The 16,730-nt window shown below is 38.7% G+C and overlaps 1 protein-coding gene across 3 annotated transcripts in view; it reads left to right on the top strand.

Moving 5' to 3' along the window:
* Positions 1-16,730, top strand: part of RGL1 (ral guanine nucleotide dissociation stimulator like 1) — a 279,005-nt gene that overhangs the window by 191,829 nt on the left and 70,446 nt on the right. For all 3 annotated transcript variants that reach the window (XM_074389950.1, XM_003925294.3, XM_074389949.1), the window contains one exon: positions 8,606-8,814. In XM_074389950.1, the coding sequence (XP_074246051.1) occupies positions 8,606-8,814 (209 nt within the window). The remainder of the gene's footprint in view (positions 1-8,605; positions 8,815-16,730) is intronic.

Genomic DNA, 16,730 nt, shown 5'->3' with positions numbered 1-16,730 from the left:
TCAAGTTCTACATTCTAAAATGAAATTCAGTACCTATCCCACCAAAATCTGACTTCCTCCCCTCAATTTTCTTTCATATAGGTGACACCATTATCTTTCCAGCCATCCACACTAGAAATCAGGTAGCAATCCCAACAACTTAGTTGCCAGAACCACATGTTATTTTTCTTCATTTTATCCTCTACATCCAATTGATCAGAAGTCGTGACGATCTTTTTTATTATCTGATATTAGTGTAAATGTGTCACTCCCATCTACTACCTTCTCCATTCCTATTATCATTATATTAGTTAAAGTCCTGCAGTTGCTTATCTGGAGTATCCACAACTTTCTTAGTGGTTTTTCCGACTTTAAAACTGTCCTCATCAAGTCTGTCCTCCACATTGATTTCCCTGAGCATGCTTAAAACTTCATCATTGGTCTCTCATTTCCTACAGGACATGGAGTCTCAGCTCCTTAGCATGCAACCTGAGTCCTCCATAATCAGGTAGTCTCCTGCTGACTCTCCAGCCAAAACATTCCTTCCCTCTGTCATATTGCTTATGCAACCACACATTTTTCCCCTGTAGTGGTGGAAAGGTATGATGCCTTTCCTCACCCATCATAAGGGTCATCCGTAACTCTCCTGTAACAAAAGACAGGTTGATGAGAGAAAAGCATAACAGATTTCTTTAATCAAGGTTTTATGTGACATGGGAATCTTCAGAAATAAAGGCCCAGACCCAGGGTAAACTTTCCATTTTTATGTTTAGAGTCAATGAAGAATGGACAGTATGGAAATGTGATTGGATGAAAAGAGTATGATCTTATGGTAATAGACCAAGGGAGAACCCAGCAAGGCCCGTCTTTTCAGATTCTTCCTGGCCACTCTGTGTAGCATTCTTTCCCCCTGGATGTGGGCCAGGACCCCTCTGGAAGTAGGGTCTTATGATCTGCTATCAGACAAGGTAGTTCAGAGCATTTCTTTATGGCCGGCTTCTAAACAGAAAGGTGATGGAAGGTTAGAGCAGTATTTCTAGGCTTTAAACCTTGCTTTAGGGTAAAAGGGGGTTCTAGTTTCTATGACTCACCTTGGGGAAGGAGGAATTCTGGTTTCTATGGTTCAATTCAGGAGAGAAAGAAGGGCTGGAGACAGGGAGCAGGAAAAGGTCAGAGAGAGAATTTGCTCTGAGGCCTTCCAATTCCTTTAGTTCAAAGTCCTCAGCATGTCAAAATTCCATACTTTGGGATGTCATTTTCATGACTTTGTTAATGCTTCTCTGCCTGGTGTGCCCTCCCCAACATTGTTAACTCTTACTCATTATGTGAAACCCAGTGCAGGCCAGCTATGGTGGCTCATGCCTGTAATGCTAGCACTTTGAGAGGCTGAGGTGAAAGAATCACTTGAGTCCAGGAGTTTGAGACCAGCTCGGCAACATAGCAAGACCTTGTCTCTACAAAAAAAAAAAAAAAAAAAAAGAAAGAAAAGAAAATTAGCTGTGGTGGTGCGGGGCTGTAGTCCCAGTGGCTTGTGAGGCTGAGGTAGAAGGACTGCTTGAGTCTGGGAGGTTGAGGCTGCATTGAGCCCTGATTGTACCACTGTACACCGGCCTGGGCAATAGAGCTGGACTGCATCTCTAAAAAACAAAACAAAACAACCCAGTGCAGACAGAACCTACTCAGGAAGCCTTTTCTGACACCTCTTTTACATTGGGTCCCTCTTTTGCTTCCTCCATATCTTGCCTCTGTCTCCACCATTTTAGTCACATCTTATTGTAATGGTTTCTCTGTGTCTGTTTCCTTTACCACACTGGACAACTTGGTTGCCAGAACCACATGCTACTTACCTTTATATATCTAGTACCTTGCACAGTGCCTGGCACATAGTACCGTTTAGTTAATGTGTGGCTGAATAAGTAGTTGAATAAATGGAAAAGACAGCCATTGTGTATATGCTAGTAGCATAAGGTTGCCAGACTTACCAGATAAAAATACAGGAACACAGTTACATTTCAAATTCAGATAAATAACGAATCGTTGTTTTTTAGTATGCATAGATCCCAAACATGGAATGGGACACAGTTATACCACATTTTATATAATTATTCATTATTTCTCTGAAATTAAAATTTCACTGGGCATCCTGTAATTTATCTGTCAGCCCTAACCTAGCAAAAAAGTGAGTTCACACCAGAAATATTACATTGGTGCAAAGGTGATTGTGATTTTTGCCATCACTTTTAATGGTCAAAACTGCAATCACCTTTGCACAAACCTAATAGAAGTTCACACAAAGCAGAAGCTCATGTTGAGCTTGACATCATGGGCCCTGAAAGATTTTCTAGACTTTACCTTAACATGTCTGGATGTCTTACGTGTGAATAGTCACTGCAGTCCTCAGATGTACTGGCCTTGTCATGCTCTGTTGTGTGTCATTACACACATGATTTCTGCTGAGAGAATGATATATTTCTTTGCATGGCAAGGAAATTTATGCATTTGAGTAATATGGAGAGATGAGCAGAGCTTATTTATGAGTCAGCTTGTGGGTTTTCCTATACAGGTTGAGTACCCTTAATCTTAAAATCTCAATTCAAAGTGCTCCAGCATCCATGCTCATTGGAGCATTTTAGATGCGGGATTTTCAGAATGTAGATGCTTGAATGGTAAGTATAATGGGAATATTTCAAAATAAAAAAAAATCTGAAATCTTAGCCACTTTTGGTCCCAAGAATCTGAGATAAATGATTCTCAGCCTGAATCGTGGTAGTTTGTTGTTGCTGGCTAGTGGTTTTAGGGCATTTGAAAAGGGAGCACGAAACTTACTTTTGGGTGTCTGGGGATCAATGTAAGGATTGGGTATGGGTTTTAGATTTTCAGAGGGAGTTAACAGCTACAATAGGACTCAATATTTACTTTGCTGCTGAGGCCAAGACGCTTGAGAATTGGTACACTGAAGAGGGATCATGGCGTGGAGGACTTCATACTGTCTCCATTCTCCTGAGGTTGTTTCCTTAACATGTTCCCTGTTAAACTGTCAGATGACTGAAATATTATTTTGATTGAAGGAATTTTTTTTTAAATTAGAAACACCCAACTGCTTAACAGTTCATGTGTTAGAAGGTAGAAAGAGTTTATGTCTCTATGTCTGGAAACAGAATTGAAATATGGCATATTTCATCTCTCACATGCCACTTTTCCTCTCCATCTCATGTCAAAATCGATAATTATGGAAATTACCTGGTAGGACACCTGGGCACATTAGATATTTACCCCATAGGACTCAGACATGTTCTCTTAGAAAAAGCTGGATTCTAATGGCACAAAGATCAACCAAAAAAACAAACGTGAAACGTGAAACATTTTTGTGGTCTCCGTACCATGATCTTGTCAGTAAAAGCGACAGTCGATGATTAAATCCAGATTGAGCTGTTTCCTGTTAGCGTGCTAACCCTACAGGGCAGGCTCAGGCGTCTGTGTCTTGCTAAGTCTGGGTCATTAAGCACTTGTCTGACAAGGGTTCCACCCTTTTCGTCTTAAACTTTAATTCAAAGTTGCTAAGATAATATAAGCAAAAACTGGTCCTAGTCTCTTAAAGCACTTATAGATCTATTGAATCTTTTCCTGCAAAAATGAAACTTTTAACATTTTAGCTTCTCTAGTTGGGCCATACAGCAGCGTATTTTTTTGTGTTTCCCTGCTGTAGAGTTTCATTTCAAAATAATTCCAGTGGTAAGCAGATAACTTTAACTTTTTGTTTCATAAAAAATGTACTCTAATCAAATGTTGGCAAATTAGAAGTCATCAGGTCTTTCCCCTGCCATCATAAGCAGATAGAAGGTTATTTAGCAAATCTACAGAAAATGACATTAAGCAGATGCTCTGATAACTTAACATGCATTGTTGTTTTTTGTAAGAATGATTATAGGCACAAGAGTGATGTTCACTTTGAAAACTATTTTTTATATTTAAATTTTCAAAATATTTTATTAGTCTTTTGTTAGGCCACATGTGGTTCTTCCTAATGCGTAGATGCAAACACTGAGGAACAAATACTGTTAAAGGGACTTACAGGAATCATGTATGCGTATTGAAAATTTGTTCAGAGTGAAAAAGCACTGAAAGGAAGGGACTGGGTTAATAAGAAACATAATGCCATTCCCAAGGGAGAACCTTGGCTTTCTGCCAAATCTGCTTTCTGGCAGGAAATTGGACCCACTTCATCAGGTTCTTTGACAAGCATTTTTCTCTGTGTTTGAATTTTGGGACACATCAATACCCAGTGAAAAATTAGTTCTTTTAAATAATCATGACTTTTGTTAAGAAAAATTTAATAATTAAGTAGACTTTCTTTTGTCAATAAAATAAGAATCATCCAATTTCAAAATTGTTTGGTATGGGAACACTGATAGTATCACAAGGTGAGGAAGCTTAATTTAAATCAGAGTCTGACTATCCGAAACCACTGAGAAGCCATTCCTTTTGTTGTTGTTAGCATTTGACATTGAAATATATTTTATTGTTTTTCTTTGTTTGTGTTTTTTTGTTGTTGTTGTTGCTATTTTGTTTTTGAAACAGAGTTTTGCTCTGTTGCCCAGGCTGGAGTGCAGTGGTGCAATCTCAGCTTATTGCAGCGTCCGTCTCCTGGGTTTAAGTGTTCTCCTGCCTCAGCCTCCTGAGTAGCTGGGACTACAGGCGCACACCGCTATGCCTGACTCATTTTGTATTTTTTAGTAGAGATGGGGTTTCGCCACGTTGGCCCCACTGGTCTCAAACTCCTGACCTCAGGTGATCCGCCCACCGTGGCCTCCCTAAGTGCTGGGATTACAGGTGTGAGCCACTGCTCCCATCCTGAAGTATATTTTCTAACTGCTACTTTTTTTTTTTTTGAGATGGAGTCTTGCCCTGTCGCCAGGCTGGAGTGCAGTGGCGCAATCTCAGCTCACTGCATCTTCTGCCTTCCTGGGTTCAAGCGATTCTTCTGCCTCAGCCTCCCAAGTAGCTGGGACCACAGGCACGTGCCACCACGCCTGGCTAATATTTTTGCATTTTTATTAAGAGATGGAGTTTCACCGTGTTGGCCAGGATGGTCTCCATCTCTTGACCTCGTGATCCGCCCACCTCAGCCTCCCAAAGTGCTGGGATTACAGGCGTGAGCCACCGCACCCGGTCTCTTACTGCTACTTTTAAATGTCATGCAGGTTGACAATTATTTTGGCCCAGTATTTTAAAGTGACAAAGAACAAAACACAAAACATTCTTACATTTTCTTATGAAGAAAGAGATCAAAAGAATGCATGTTTGAAAATAGAAATTAATATTACATTTTATAATGTTTTGATTTTTCTTTTTTTAAATGAAAAGTGGTAAATGAGTTAATTTTTAAATGCATTACAGTAATTTAATAAGCCAAAATTTTTCAAAGTATGTGCATTCTGAAGTTCTGCAGGATGCCCTGAGACTAAAGAGAAATCCATTTGGAAATGTCTATAACATATCCCTCTCCTGGAGTTTGATAACACATGTTAACATATTAAAGAATGTAAGAAATTCTGCAGTAAAGAGATGTCATTGACTTTATTGAACTCTGTAGTTCCCAAACTTGACCACAGGACCTTTTTTTGAACTGGTGTTTTACAGCACACACTTAAAGCAACAGTGAACCAAATAATTAATAACATATGGAATTCAACACCATGTATCTTTTTCACTTATTGTTTCTGGTAAAGGTGGAGCTTCTGGGGAACAGATGGGTACTACAAGGTTTGTTCCAAAACTATGTATAGAGTGATAAAGAACAGTTATTAGAACCTGATCTGAGTCAAGAGTCTTAAGAGGCCTAAAGAAACGTTTGATATTTTGCCTGAACCAGATCCCTCTCCCTAGAAAACTTTCAAAAATTAAATAAAGAGATAAAGCCATCTACTACATAAGCTGGGGTCTTAATTTTAATTCCCGTTAGCAGTTTGACATGATGACATTAAGCTCTTCTAACCCCCTTCTGAAAACAGTTGCCACCACTTCGGTCTTTCTGAAAGCAATCCCATCTGTTAATTTCCTTCCAGTAGTTTGATTTCTGACAGGGCAGGTGAAGGAAAAGCAAAAATGCTACTTAGTAAGCACAATGTCATCATTAGAGATCAGTTCTGTCTTATTTGCTGCTCTTCTTTAATTTTCACATGTGGTTATTGAAATTTAGGAAAATCCGATATAAAACAATTCAAGTTAGGATTGAGATAAACCACCTGGTGATTGTTTGCATCACTTAGGATAATTTTTGCTTGAGAAATAGACCTCCTCTCAGTAGAGCAGTTTTCTTAGTACCTCTGAAGGAGGAGTTAAACTTTCAAAATGGCATTTCTGTATGATTTGTTAGGCACAGCTTTACTGCAGAATGTAAGGCACACAAATATTTTTCTTTATTTTAGTTCTCTTCCCTCATACTCAGATTTTAAGCTGTAAAGATTTTATTACCAATGAATTTTTATGTATTATGGTTTATATCTACCAAGGTACAATTGTATCTACCAGTATTCACTTACAGTTTCATTTTCATGTGCTAGCTGCTTCTCATGAGTAAATGTCTTCTTCTAGACTTTGCAAGTTTCTGGAAGGCAGGGTCGGTCATACACCCACTCGCCCTTTTCATCACTCCCCAGAGCTTAACCCAGTACTGCTTGGTACAGCCATTTTCTCAGTTGGCTCTGTTGATTGCTGATAACATTGAATCAAAATGCACATTGCCCTCTGTGGACTGAAGAAAGTCAGATCATGGTTTCATCTCCCTAAATTTCCACCAAGAATATACTTCAACCATGGCCAGTTTTTCAAGCTATGAACATGATGTCAACTGGCTTACACAAATTCTCAAAATTTAACACTCTTCTCTCCAAAACCAGCATGAATCAGCTATTGCACACTACGTTGGAGCCGTCTTTAAGAACGAGTTTGGGTGGGCACGGTGGCTCATGCCTGTAATCCCAGCACTTTGGGAGGCCAACACGGGTGGATCATCTGAGGTCAGGTGTTTGAGACCAGCCTCGCCAACACGGTGAAATCCTGTCTGTACTAAAAATGCAAAAATTAGTCTGGCTTAGTAGCAGGTGTCTCTAATCTCAGCTACTCAGGAGGCTGAGGCAGGAGAATTGTTTGATCCTGGGAGGTGGAGGTTGCAGTGAGCTGACACGCCATTGCACTTCAGTCTGGACGACAGAGCCAGACTTTGTCTCAAAAAAAAAAAAAAAAAAAAAAAAAAGCGATGAGTTTTAAAACTTCCCATGGAACAAAACAAAGGGAATGCTTGCTTGCTAAACCTGATTCCTGGGATCATTGAAAACGTCCTTGGCAAAATTATGCCAGCAACCTAGTTCTTGATAGGGGAGTAAGTAGAAGCAAATGTAACCATTATGAAGGAATACCTCTACTTCTAGAAAGGAAGGAAACATGCATACCTCCCCCACCACCGTCCTACCACACTAAACTCACAGGAGAGAGCACTGCCTTGTATGATGTGTAGAGAAATTAAATAAGAGTGAGGGTAGGCTGCATGCAGTGGCTCACACCTGTAATCCCAGCACTTTGGGAGGCCAAGGTGAGAGGGTTGCTTGAACCCAGGAGTTTGAGACCAGTCTGGATAACATAATGAGACCCCATCTCTACAAAAACCAAAAATATGAAAACTAGCAGACCGTGGTTGCCCGAGCCTGTAGTCCCAGCTACTAGGGATACTGAGGCAGGGGGATTACTTAAGTCCAGGAGTTTCAGGCTGCAGTGAACTGTGTTCACACCACTGCTCTCCAGCCTGGGTAACAAAGGGGATAAATAAATAAGAATGAAGGGAAACCTAACAGGCTATGGCCTTCAAATATATATATATATTTTTTAAGATTGGCATTTTTTTTTTAACTTTAAGTTCTGGGGTACATGTGCAGATCTTGCAGTACTGTTACATAGGTATACACATGCCATGGTGGTTTGCTGCCTCCATCCCCCTATCACCCACATTAGGTGTTTCTCCTAATGTTATCCCTCCCCAATCTCCCCACACCCTGTCATCCCTCCCCTTGTTCCCCACCCCACAGCAGACCCCAGTGTGTGATATTCCTCCCCGTGTCCATGTGTTCTCATTGCTTAACACTCACTTATGAGTGAGAACATGCGGTGTTTGGTTTTCTGTTCTTGTGTCAATTTGCTGATAATTATGGTTTCTAGATTCATCCATGTCCCTGCAAAGGACATGACCTCATCCTTTTTTATGGCTGCATAGTGTTCCATGGTGTATATGTGCCACATTTTCTTTATCCAGTCTATCATTGATGGGCATTTGGATTGGTGCCACATCTTTGCTATTGTAAACAGTGCCGCAATGAACATACGTTTGCATGTGTCTTTATAATAACACAATTTATAATCTTTTGGGTATATACCCCATAATGGGATTGCTGGGTCAAATGGTGTTTCTATTTCTCAATCCTTGAGGAATCGCCAGACTGTCTTCCACAATGGTTGAACTAATTTACACTCCCACCAACAGTGTAAAAGTGGCTGGCCTTCAACTATTTTAATGCTTCCAGTTGTATTTTAGGGAGCTGTTTCTCCTTATGATAATCATTAATTTATTACACAGGTTGAAGGGGACCAGCTGCCTCCAGGACACACAGTCAGTCAATACGAGACCTGTAAGATCAGGACCATAAAAGCTGGTACCTTGGAGAAGCTTGTGGAGAACCTGCTGACAGCTTTTGGGGACAATGACTTTACCTATATCAGCATCTTTCTGTCAACGTACAGAGGCTTTGCCTCCACTAAAGAAGTGCTGGAACTGCTGCTGGACAGGTAAGAACATAAAGGATTTTGTGAGTTGGTAGAAATGTAGGCTGTTTACGGAGCGGAGCACGAGGTTCTGAATCACCTGCACTTGGTATGCGGGGAGAGATGTGTGAGGAAAGATTAACGGGAAGGGATGACCTTTGGCACAAAGGTCTTGGCAAGAAGATTATTCAGGAGCCACTTATGGTCTGTTGCTGGGGAAAAGGTCTCCTAAAAGATCTATAAAAGAGCTGAGAGTAGATACCATAAATCTAGATTCAGTTGCTTTATAGATTTCATTTACTGTTTGCCACCCTAAATTTCTCTATATTTTTATAATTTTATATTATTAAGTAAATAATCAATTGACCAAGAATTTTATTGGGATCTTGTGGGGAGGAAATATGCTAATATGTGTCAAGTGTGGCGCTCATTCTTAGACCCACAGGAAGTAGCTTATGGATGGTGGAGATGATGATAACTATGAACAGTCACCATGTGTTGGCTGCTTTACAGATCTGCACGTAAATATCATCCTTCATCTGTATTGTTGAGCTACATATTACATATAGCAGAGCATTATACATTGAAATTTACACACTGTTAATCTTTAGATTTTCTGCCTTGTTTCTGTTTTATTAAGAATTAAACTTCATCTTTTAGAAGATGTCATTAAATCAACTTGATATTGGGAGGAAGAAAACTGCCAGCCAAACGATTGTTTTAGAATCAGGAGAATCCTCATCTAAACCCTTATATTCTGAGGTTTCCTGCATAAGGAAGGAAATGAGATACAGCTTTTTGTTGGGCTTGTTGAGTATTGACGTTAGTTAACTAAATTTTTTTATTTTAAAAGTAATCTGTGCTCATGCTAAAAATTCTTACACCATGGAAGAGTATACAAAATATTGAAGTTTATTCATATTGCTACTTTCCCCCGAATAACATTCATTAGATTTAAAAATATTAATCATAAGAACAAAATTAACTAGACCATAAACTAGGCAAGAAACACATATTAACATTTTAAAAATAAGGGTAATCCATGTATATGGTGAAAAGTTTCATCAGTCCAGATAATTATAAAAATAAAAAGTAAAAGATTTTTCCCCAAGCTCCAATCCCATTCCTCCCAGGAAATCACTGTAGACCGTTCCTTCTGTATTTTCCCCACACTTTTGGGTATATAGAAAAGTATGTATGTATACATACGAACATTTATATACTATATGTCATATATGTGTTTATATATTTATCATAAGAAATATATACTTATCTATGATACAGACAGAATCGTATAGTACACAGTCTGTTCTGCAATTTCCATTTAAAAATTTATTTTCATTTTTAGAGACAGGGTCTTGTTCTGTTGTCCAGGCTGGAGTGCAATGGCACAATCACTGCATCCTTGAACTGGGGCTCAAGAGATCAGCTTCAGCCTCCTGAGTTGCTAGGATGACAGGTGCAGGCCACCACGCCTGGCCAATTTTCAATTTTTACTTCTCTGTGTATCTTGGAGATTTTTTACTCATTAAGTTAATTAGTATATATAAAAGGCTTAGAACGGTGGCTGACATATTGAAAGCTCAAGAAATGTAATTCTCATTGTTTCATAATCAGCGTCTATAAATGAATCTACCACAGTCTTTTCAATAGCTTTATATTTCTTGAATGGGTTATTATATGGATAGACCTTTAAGTTCTCTCCAGTTTTTAAATTTTGTAAACGGAGCATTTTTGAATACATATCTTCAGAATAATTGTTTGAGAATTCTATAGGATGATTTCATAGAAGAGTCACCAGTGGGTCAAGGTATATCAGTGTTTAGATTTGCAAGATACTGCCAGATTGCACTAATGACATTCCTGTCCACAGAAAATGAGAGTGCCTGTTTTCTCGCTTTCCCCGCACACTTGCCAATCATGGATATTTTCTCTCTACCTTTGAAACTGTCTTTGCCATGATCCGATCACTGACAAATGATAGCTTGTTGTCTTTGAATTTATGTTTCTTACATTTATGAGTGAGGTTTAGCATCTTTTAAAATTCTTATGGGCTGTTTGTGTTTTGTTTTTTTTTTTGTTTTTTTTTGGTTTTTTTCTGTGAACTGTCTTTTCATATCCTTTTGTCTGTTTTTTCTTTTGGACTCTTTTTATCTGATTATTGATCCTCTAATTATAACTCTTCACATTAAGGAAATTAGTTTGTTACCTGTCATTTGTTAGAAATATTTTTTCTAATTGTCCATTAGTTTTAAAAGTCATTTATTATTATTATTATTATTATTATTATTATTATTATTATTATCTGAGATGGAGTCTCACTTCATCACCAGGCTGGAGTGCAGTGGCATGATATAGGCTCACTGCAACCTCTGCCTCCTGGGTTCAGGTTATTCTGCTGCCTCAATCTCCCGAATAGCTGGGACTACGGGAGTGCACCACCACACCCAGCTAATTTTTGTATTTTTAATAGAGACGGGATTTCACCATGTTGGCCAGGATGATCTCGATCTCTTGACCTCATGATCTGCTCGCCTCAGCCTCCTAAAGTGCTGGGTGTGAGCCACCTTGCCCAGCCTATTAATATTTTTCATGAAGACATTAACATTTTTGTGTAGTCATATCCCTTAGTCTTACGAAATACCTTTAATAATAAAGTTCTATTCCAATATAAGTAAGATTATTGACTATAGTGGGCTTTCCCTCAAAGTAGTTTTCTCGTAGATGCATATGGACTAAGATTATTTGGATCAGTGGTTATTCATATGTTAACCTTCGAGAACACTCACAAAATGTCTGTTCTTTGTCATTCATTGATCTGGTTATGATACCTTGAGCTACAGCACAGATAGGAAGTTCTGTAGTTTTTTGCATAGCAGTGCTTGACAAAATAAGCCTGGAATATAAACTTGGATTGGTGAGGCATTTCTTTTATAGTTTGTTTGCTTATGTGATAGATCATACCTGTAAGTAGAAACTGAAAAATTATATGAATTTTATCTTTTTGGTATTTCATGTTTATTTAAAAAATGCAGTTGCTACTGGCAGGCAGTATGAATAGATAGTTCAAACCATTAAAAAACTCCTACAACTTTACTTTGGAATTGGTAAACTCTTCTACTTATGGGCTGACTATTGATAATAGCCCACAGATGTCCACAGTCAATAAAAGAGTGCACGTCGATTCCAGCTGTTCATCGTAAATAGAGGACATACACACAGGAACTAGAATGTTTAGTCTATGACTCATGTACATCCAGCTTTTGATATTTTTCTAAATCTTTTCTTTGTTCTATTATAAAGGATAGATATTTTTGTATTTTTAAAACACTAACTGGATGACTAACTACATTGAACGTGAATCAAACTGCATTTAATTCAAGCTGTAATGTAAGGTGTAACTGACTGGAGAGTTAGGATTTATTTTGTACCATTTGGACAGGCCAAGGCTTGGTCTTGAATCTCAAACTCAGATCTTTTGCTTGCTTCTGAAATGAATGGAATTGACAAGTACTCTGTGCGTACGTAATACCCAGCTTCTTCAAGACACCATGCGGATGGAACTCAGAAATACAAGACTTGGTTCATGCCTTGAGATAGTTTAGAGGTGGATTTTACTATGAGGCCACTGGTACTTAACCTCCAGGAGCCCTCACTTGGAATGCCCTCTACATAATTTTATATTCTTAATTTTGTATTATTTTTCTTTGTGAGGACCCCTCAGATTACGTGTGGCTTCAAATTACATATCCGTAAGACCTGGATCCACCCCTCAGTTCTTAATATTTTACCGCAAAAGATAAAATATTAAGGCTTGCATTTCTGAAACAAGTAGGTAACTGCTTAAGACGGTATTAGATGAACTTCTAACATGTTCTACAGATGAAACAGGATATAGAAGTTCAGAGAAATAAATCTCGTTCATTTTGATTATTCTGCAGAAATTTGGATTTGTTCAAATATGTACAAATGTCAACATGACTATTTCTCCCTTCATTTCCTACTCACTTAGATCTTGGACCAGGCTTCAGTCTTGATTAAATTGAACCAAAATGTGCATTCTGTGAAACACTGGGTTCTTAAATTGGTTGTTGAGACTTTTAATGTCTATAATTAAGAGGAAGCAATTATGTTGTATAAACTTGCCTATTCTGAAGATGAGCATTTGAAATATTATTTTGTCAGTAGATTGTGGTAGACTCGTTTATGGGTCTCTGACGTAATTTTAAAAATAATTTCTTTTGGTTTCTTAATAGTAGCTTGCTTATCTGTCCTGAAATTAATACACTGAGCAGCTATTACAGCATGTGTTAATCATATAATAATCAGTTAAGAATGGATTGAAGGCAGATGCTGCAGTATTTAGTTCCCACCAGAGAAGCTTATTTGATGTCAAGCTTTGATTTCCCTTAAGACTTCCAGTAATGTGGCTTTTCTCATATGGAACTGTTTGCTTTCTGGGATTTCTTTTTTATCTTTTGACAGTTTTTTATTCTGCTATAATAAGAGCCTTTTGTGACTGGCCAGTAGAAAGTGGTTTGAATTCATGTATTGCTAATTCCATGTGTTTGCTTTACCCCTTATTTGGGGTGATCATTTCCCAAGGACCGCTGTTTTCTGTGATTCTCAGTGTGGCTCAGAGTTCACTCTAGACCACATTGGCTTCCTTTTAACCCAAGAGAAAGTTCTTGAATTGTGGGCTAGCAGTTTGTGTTGGAGCTTTGAAATTTTCTTTGATCTAACTTCAAACATATACTCACTTAGTTGAAAATCTAGCTAGGCACAGTGGTTTACACTTGCAATCCCAGCTCTTTGGGAGGCTGAGGCAGGTGGACCACCTGAGGTCAGGAGCTCAAGACCAGCGTGGGCAACATAGTAAAACCCCGTCTCTACTAAAAATGTAAAAATTATCTGGTGTGGTGGCACATGTCTGTAGTCCTAGGTACTCAGAAGGCTGAGGCAAAAGAATCGCTTGAACCTGGGAGATGGAAGTTGCAGTGAGCTGAGACTGTGCCAGCCTGGGCAACATACTGAAGCTCTGTCTCCAAAAAAAAAAAAAGAATCTGTTCTCTCCACCATACCATTTAAATGTAAGTGTGTTAGACACCACTGAATATGCCCAACCTCAAATGTATGGAGGAACCTACTTTAGCTAGTGACACTCAACTGCGAACCATGAAATGTTTGCACAAATATCTAGAGTTTTCTAAAGATAGCTGTCACAATAGCTCCCTTTTGGGCTATTTCTTGAACATTCTCTCTGTAATATGCACTCTGATATCAGAATTAAGCAGAATGAACTGAATGCAGTGGCTCACACCTGTAATCCCAGCACTTTGGGAGGCCGAGGTAGGCAGTTCACTTGATGTTAGGAGTTCAAGACCAGCCTAGCCAACATGGCAAAACCCCCTCTCTACTACTTTTTTTTAGACAAAGCGAAACCCTGTCTTGAATTAAAGACGGGGTTTAATTAAAGAAATTAAATTTTAATTTAATCAAATTTAATTATATTTAATTAAATACTTTAATTAAAGAAAAGTAAGAAGAATGCCAACGAGGAGCAGAGTAGAGGTTAACTAGGTCTCCAGAAACCTTTACCAAGCCAGTGATGGCACTCAGGTCACACTGTGGAAAGCACTCAGTAATAATCTGAATTACTCTCTTAATTTCAAATGAATTCTCCCAAATTCTCCCAGTGGAGGACATTTGAGGTGGATAAAGGTTGAAACCATTTATAAGCACTGTGCTTTAAGATAATCTAACTTAAATTTGCTTGCTTATGTTGCAAAGAGACTAATTCAGTGGGTCTTCGAACTTATTTCTTCTTCCCATGTTTGCCTGCCATGTGTTTTCACAGACTTTCTTATTTAGTTCACTTATTTTACCCCTATGTATACAAATTAGAAAATTGTGGCTCAGAAACATTTAATCAGTAAGTAGCAGAGCTAGAATTAAAACCTTCCCCTTTTTGACTTGGAAGCTCTTTCCAAGTGTACGATATTACCTTCCTTGATTTGTTAGTATCATCTTTAAAGAAACCCTTTTTTGGAAATCCTTTTTTTTTTTTTTTTTTTTTTTTGAGATGGAGTTTCACTCTTGTTGCCCAGGCTGGAGTGCAATGGCATGATCTCAGCTCACTGCAACCTCTGCTTCCTCGGTTCAAGTGATTCTCCTGCCTCAGCCTCCTGAGTAGCTGGGATTACAGGCATGTGCTATCATACTGGGCTAATTTTTTTTGTATTTTTAGTAGAGATGGGGTTTCTCCATGTTGATCAGGCTGGTCTCAAACTCCTGACCTCAGGTGATCCACCCACCTCGGCCTCCCAAAGTGCTGGGATTACAGGCGTGAGCCACCACGCCCTGCAGGGAATCCTTCTTAGCTATCCTTTTCAGTACTACCTCAAGTGATTTTCCCTGAAAACTGCATTTCCCAAGGGCTGGTCCCTTCACACAGTTGTAAGCAGTTCACTTGAGGATCAGTGCTCTTACTCATTTGTCTACTCAGGCAATATTTATCAGCTCTTTATGCGTACCATGTACTGTACAAGATGCTGTGTGTCTGATAGCGGACAAACCTGCCTTCTTCATGCTGAATGTCTAGTCAGAAAAAGTCATATTAAACACATTAGTGTGCAAGTACATGTATGTAATTAAAATTGATAGACCATTGGGAGATAAAAGGTTCTATAACACAGACAGGATGTTTTGGAAGGCTGTACCCAAATTAAACTGGATGTTGGCCAGGATCTTAGGTGATCACTTAGATGATGGACCATAAAGGTCATTGTTGTGTCTCTGTGTTTGGAGTGTTTCTGTGTACTGAATGGGCTCAGGCCAAATCCCTGACCTTGATCAGCTTTTCCTGAAGGGTCAGGGATAGCAAATGAGAAACCCATGGGTGGATTTAAGTAAGTATAGTACCACCGTGGGAATAGAAACCTTAAGTCCGTCCATTCTTTATGTCGCATGGAGTAGTAACATTTTCATATGCAAAACATGGCATACCAATAACCCGCAGAATGGAGCTGCATTTGTTAAGGCATCCAGTTCTTCTGCAGCGTAGAGAGGAGTCGATCAGATATAAAGCTTGAAAAAGTTCATTTATTTCCAAGGATTTTGTCATAGATAGCAAACAGACTTTTTCTTTTCAGAATTTTAGGATATATTATGGGAAAAGCAATTTTTCCTGTCTTTTTTTTAGCCATGAGATTCAGGTTTAAGGCATATCATATAATGGTTAAGAACATGGTCTGAAGAGTCAGAAAATTGGAATTTTATTCCAGCTTTGCACTCCTTACTTGCTCTGCAGTGTTGGGCAGTTAATTTATCTTACTAGCTTTAGTTTTCCCCATCTATAAAATAATAAAAATAGCAGCTAATTTATAGAGTTACTGTAAGGTTAAACATGATAATGTAGGTAAAATTCTTAGTATAGTGGCTGAAAAATATTAAGTGCTTAAGAGACTACTATTACCGTCTTTCTTCACGGCATTTATTATTATTTGAAATTATCTTATTTATCTTGTTTATTTCTTGCCTGTCTTTCCTTCTCAGAGACCATATTAGTCTTGTTCATTGCTGTACCCTCAAAATGGTGCCTGCAGTAGGTGCTTAGGAACTATTTGTCTAACAAATAAATAATGGCAATTATTATTCATGCCTATTCCAAGCAGGTGCTTTGGAAGGTTCAGCAGTGAACATTGCCCAGGCTCTGCTCATGTTTAGTGGGAGAGACAAGTCTATAGACTTGTGTCATCACTGTCAAGGCCATGAGGCTGAATGTGCGTTGGATTTTTTTTGTTGTTGTTTTTTGAGATGGAGTCTTGCTCTGTCGCCAGGCAGAGTGCAGTGGCACAATCTCAGCTTAATGCAACCTCCGCCTCCTAGGTTCAAGTGATTCTTCCGCCTCAGCCACCCGAGTAGCTGGGACCACAGACGCG

The sequence above is a fragment of the Saimiri boliviensis genome, chromosome 19, assembly GCF_048565385.1.
Source record: "Saimiri boliviensis isolate mSaiBol1 chromosome 19, mSaiBol1.pri, whole genome shotgun sequence".
Classification (NCBI taxonomy): Eukaryota; Metazoa; Chordata; class Mammalia; order Primates; family Cebidae; genus Saimiri; species Saimiri boliviensis.
The sequence above is the reverse complement of the archived record's forward strand: the minus strand, read 5'-3'. Positions and strand labels throughout refer to the sequence as shown.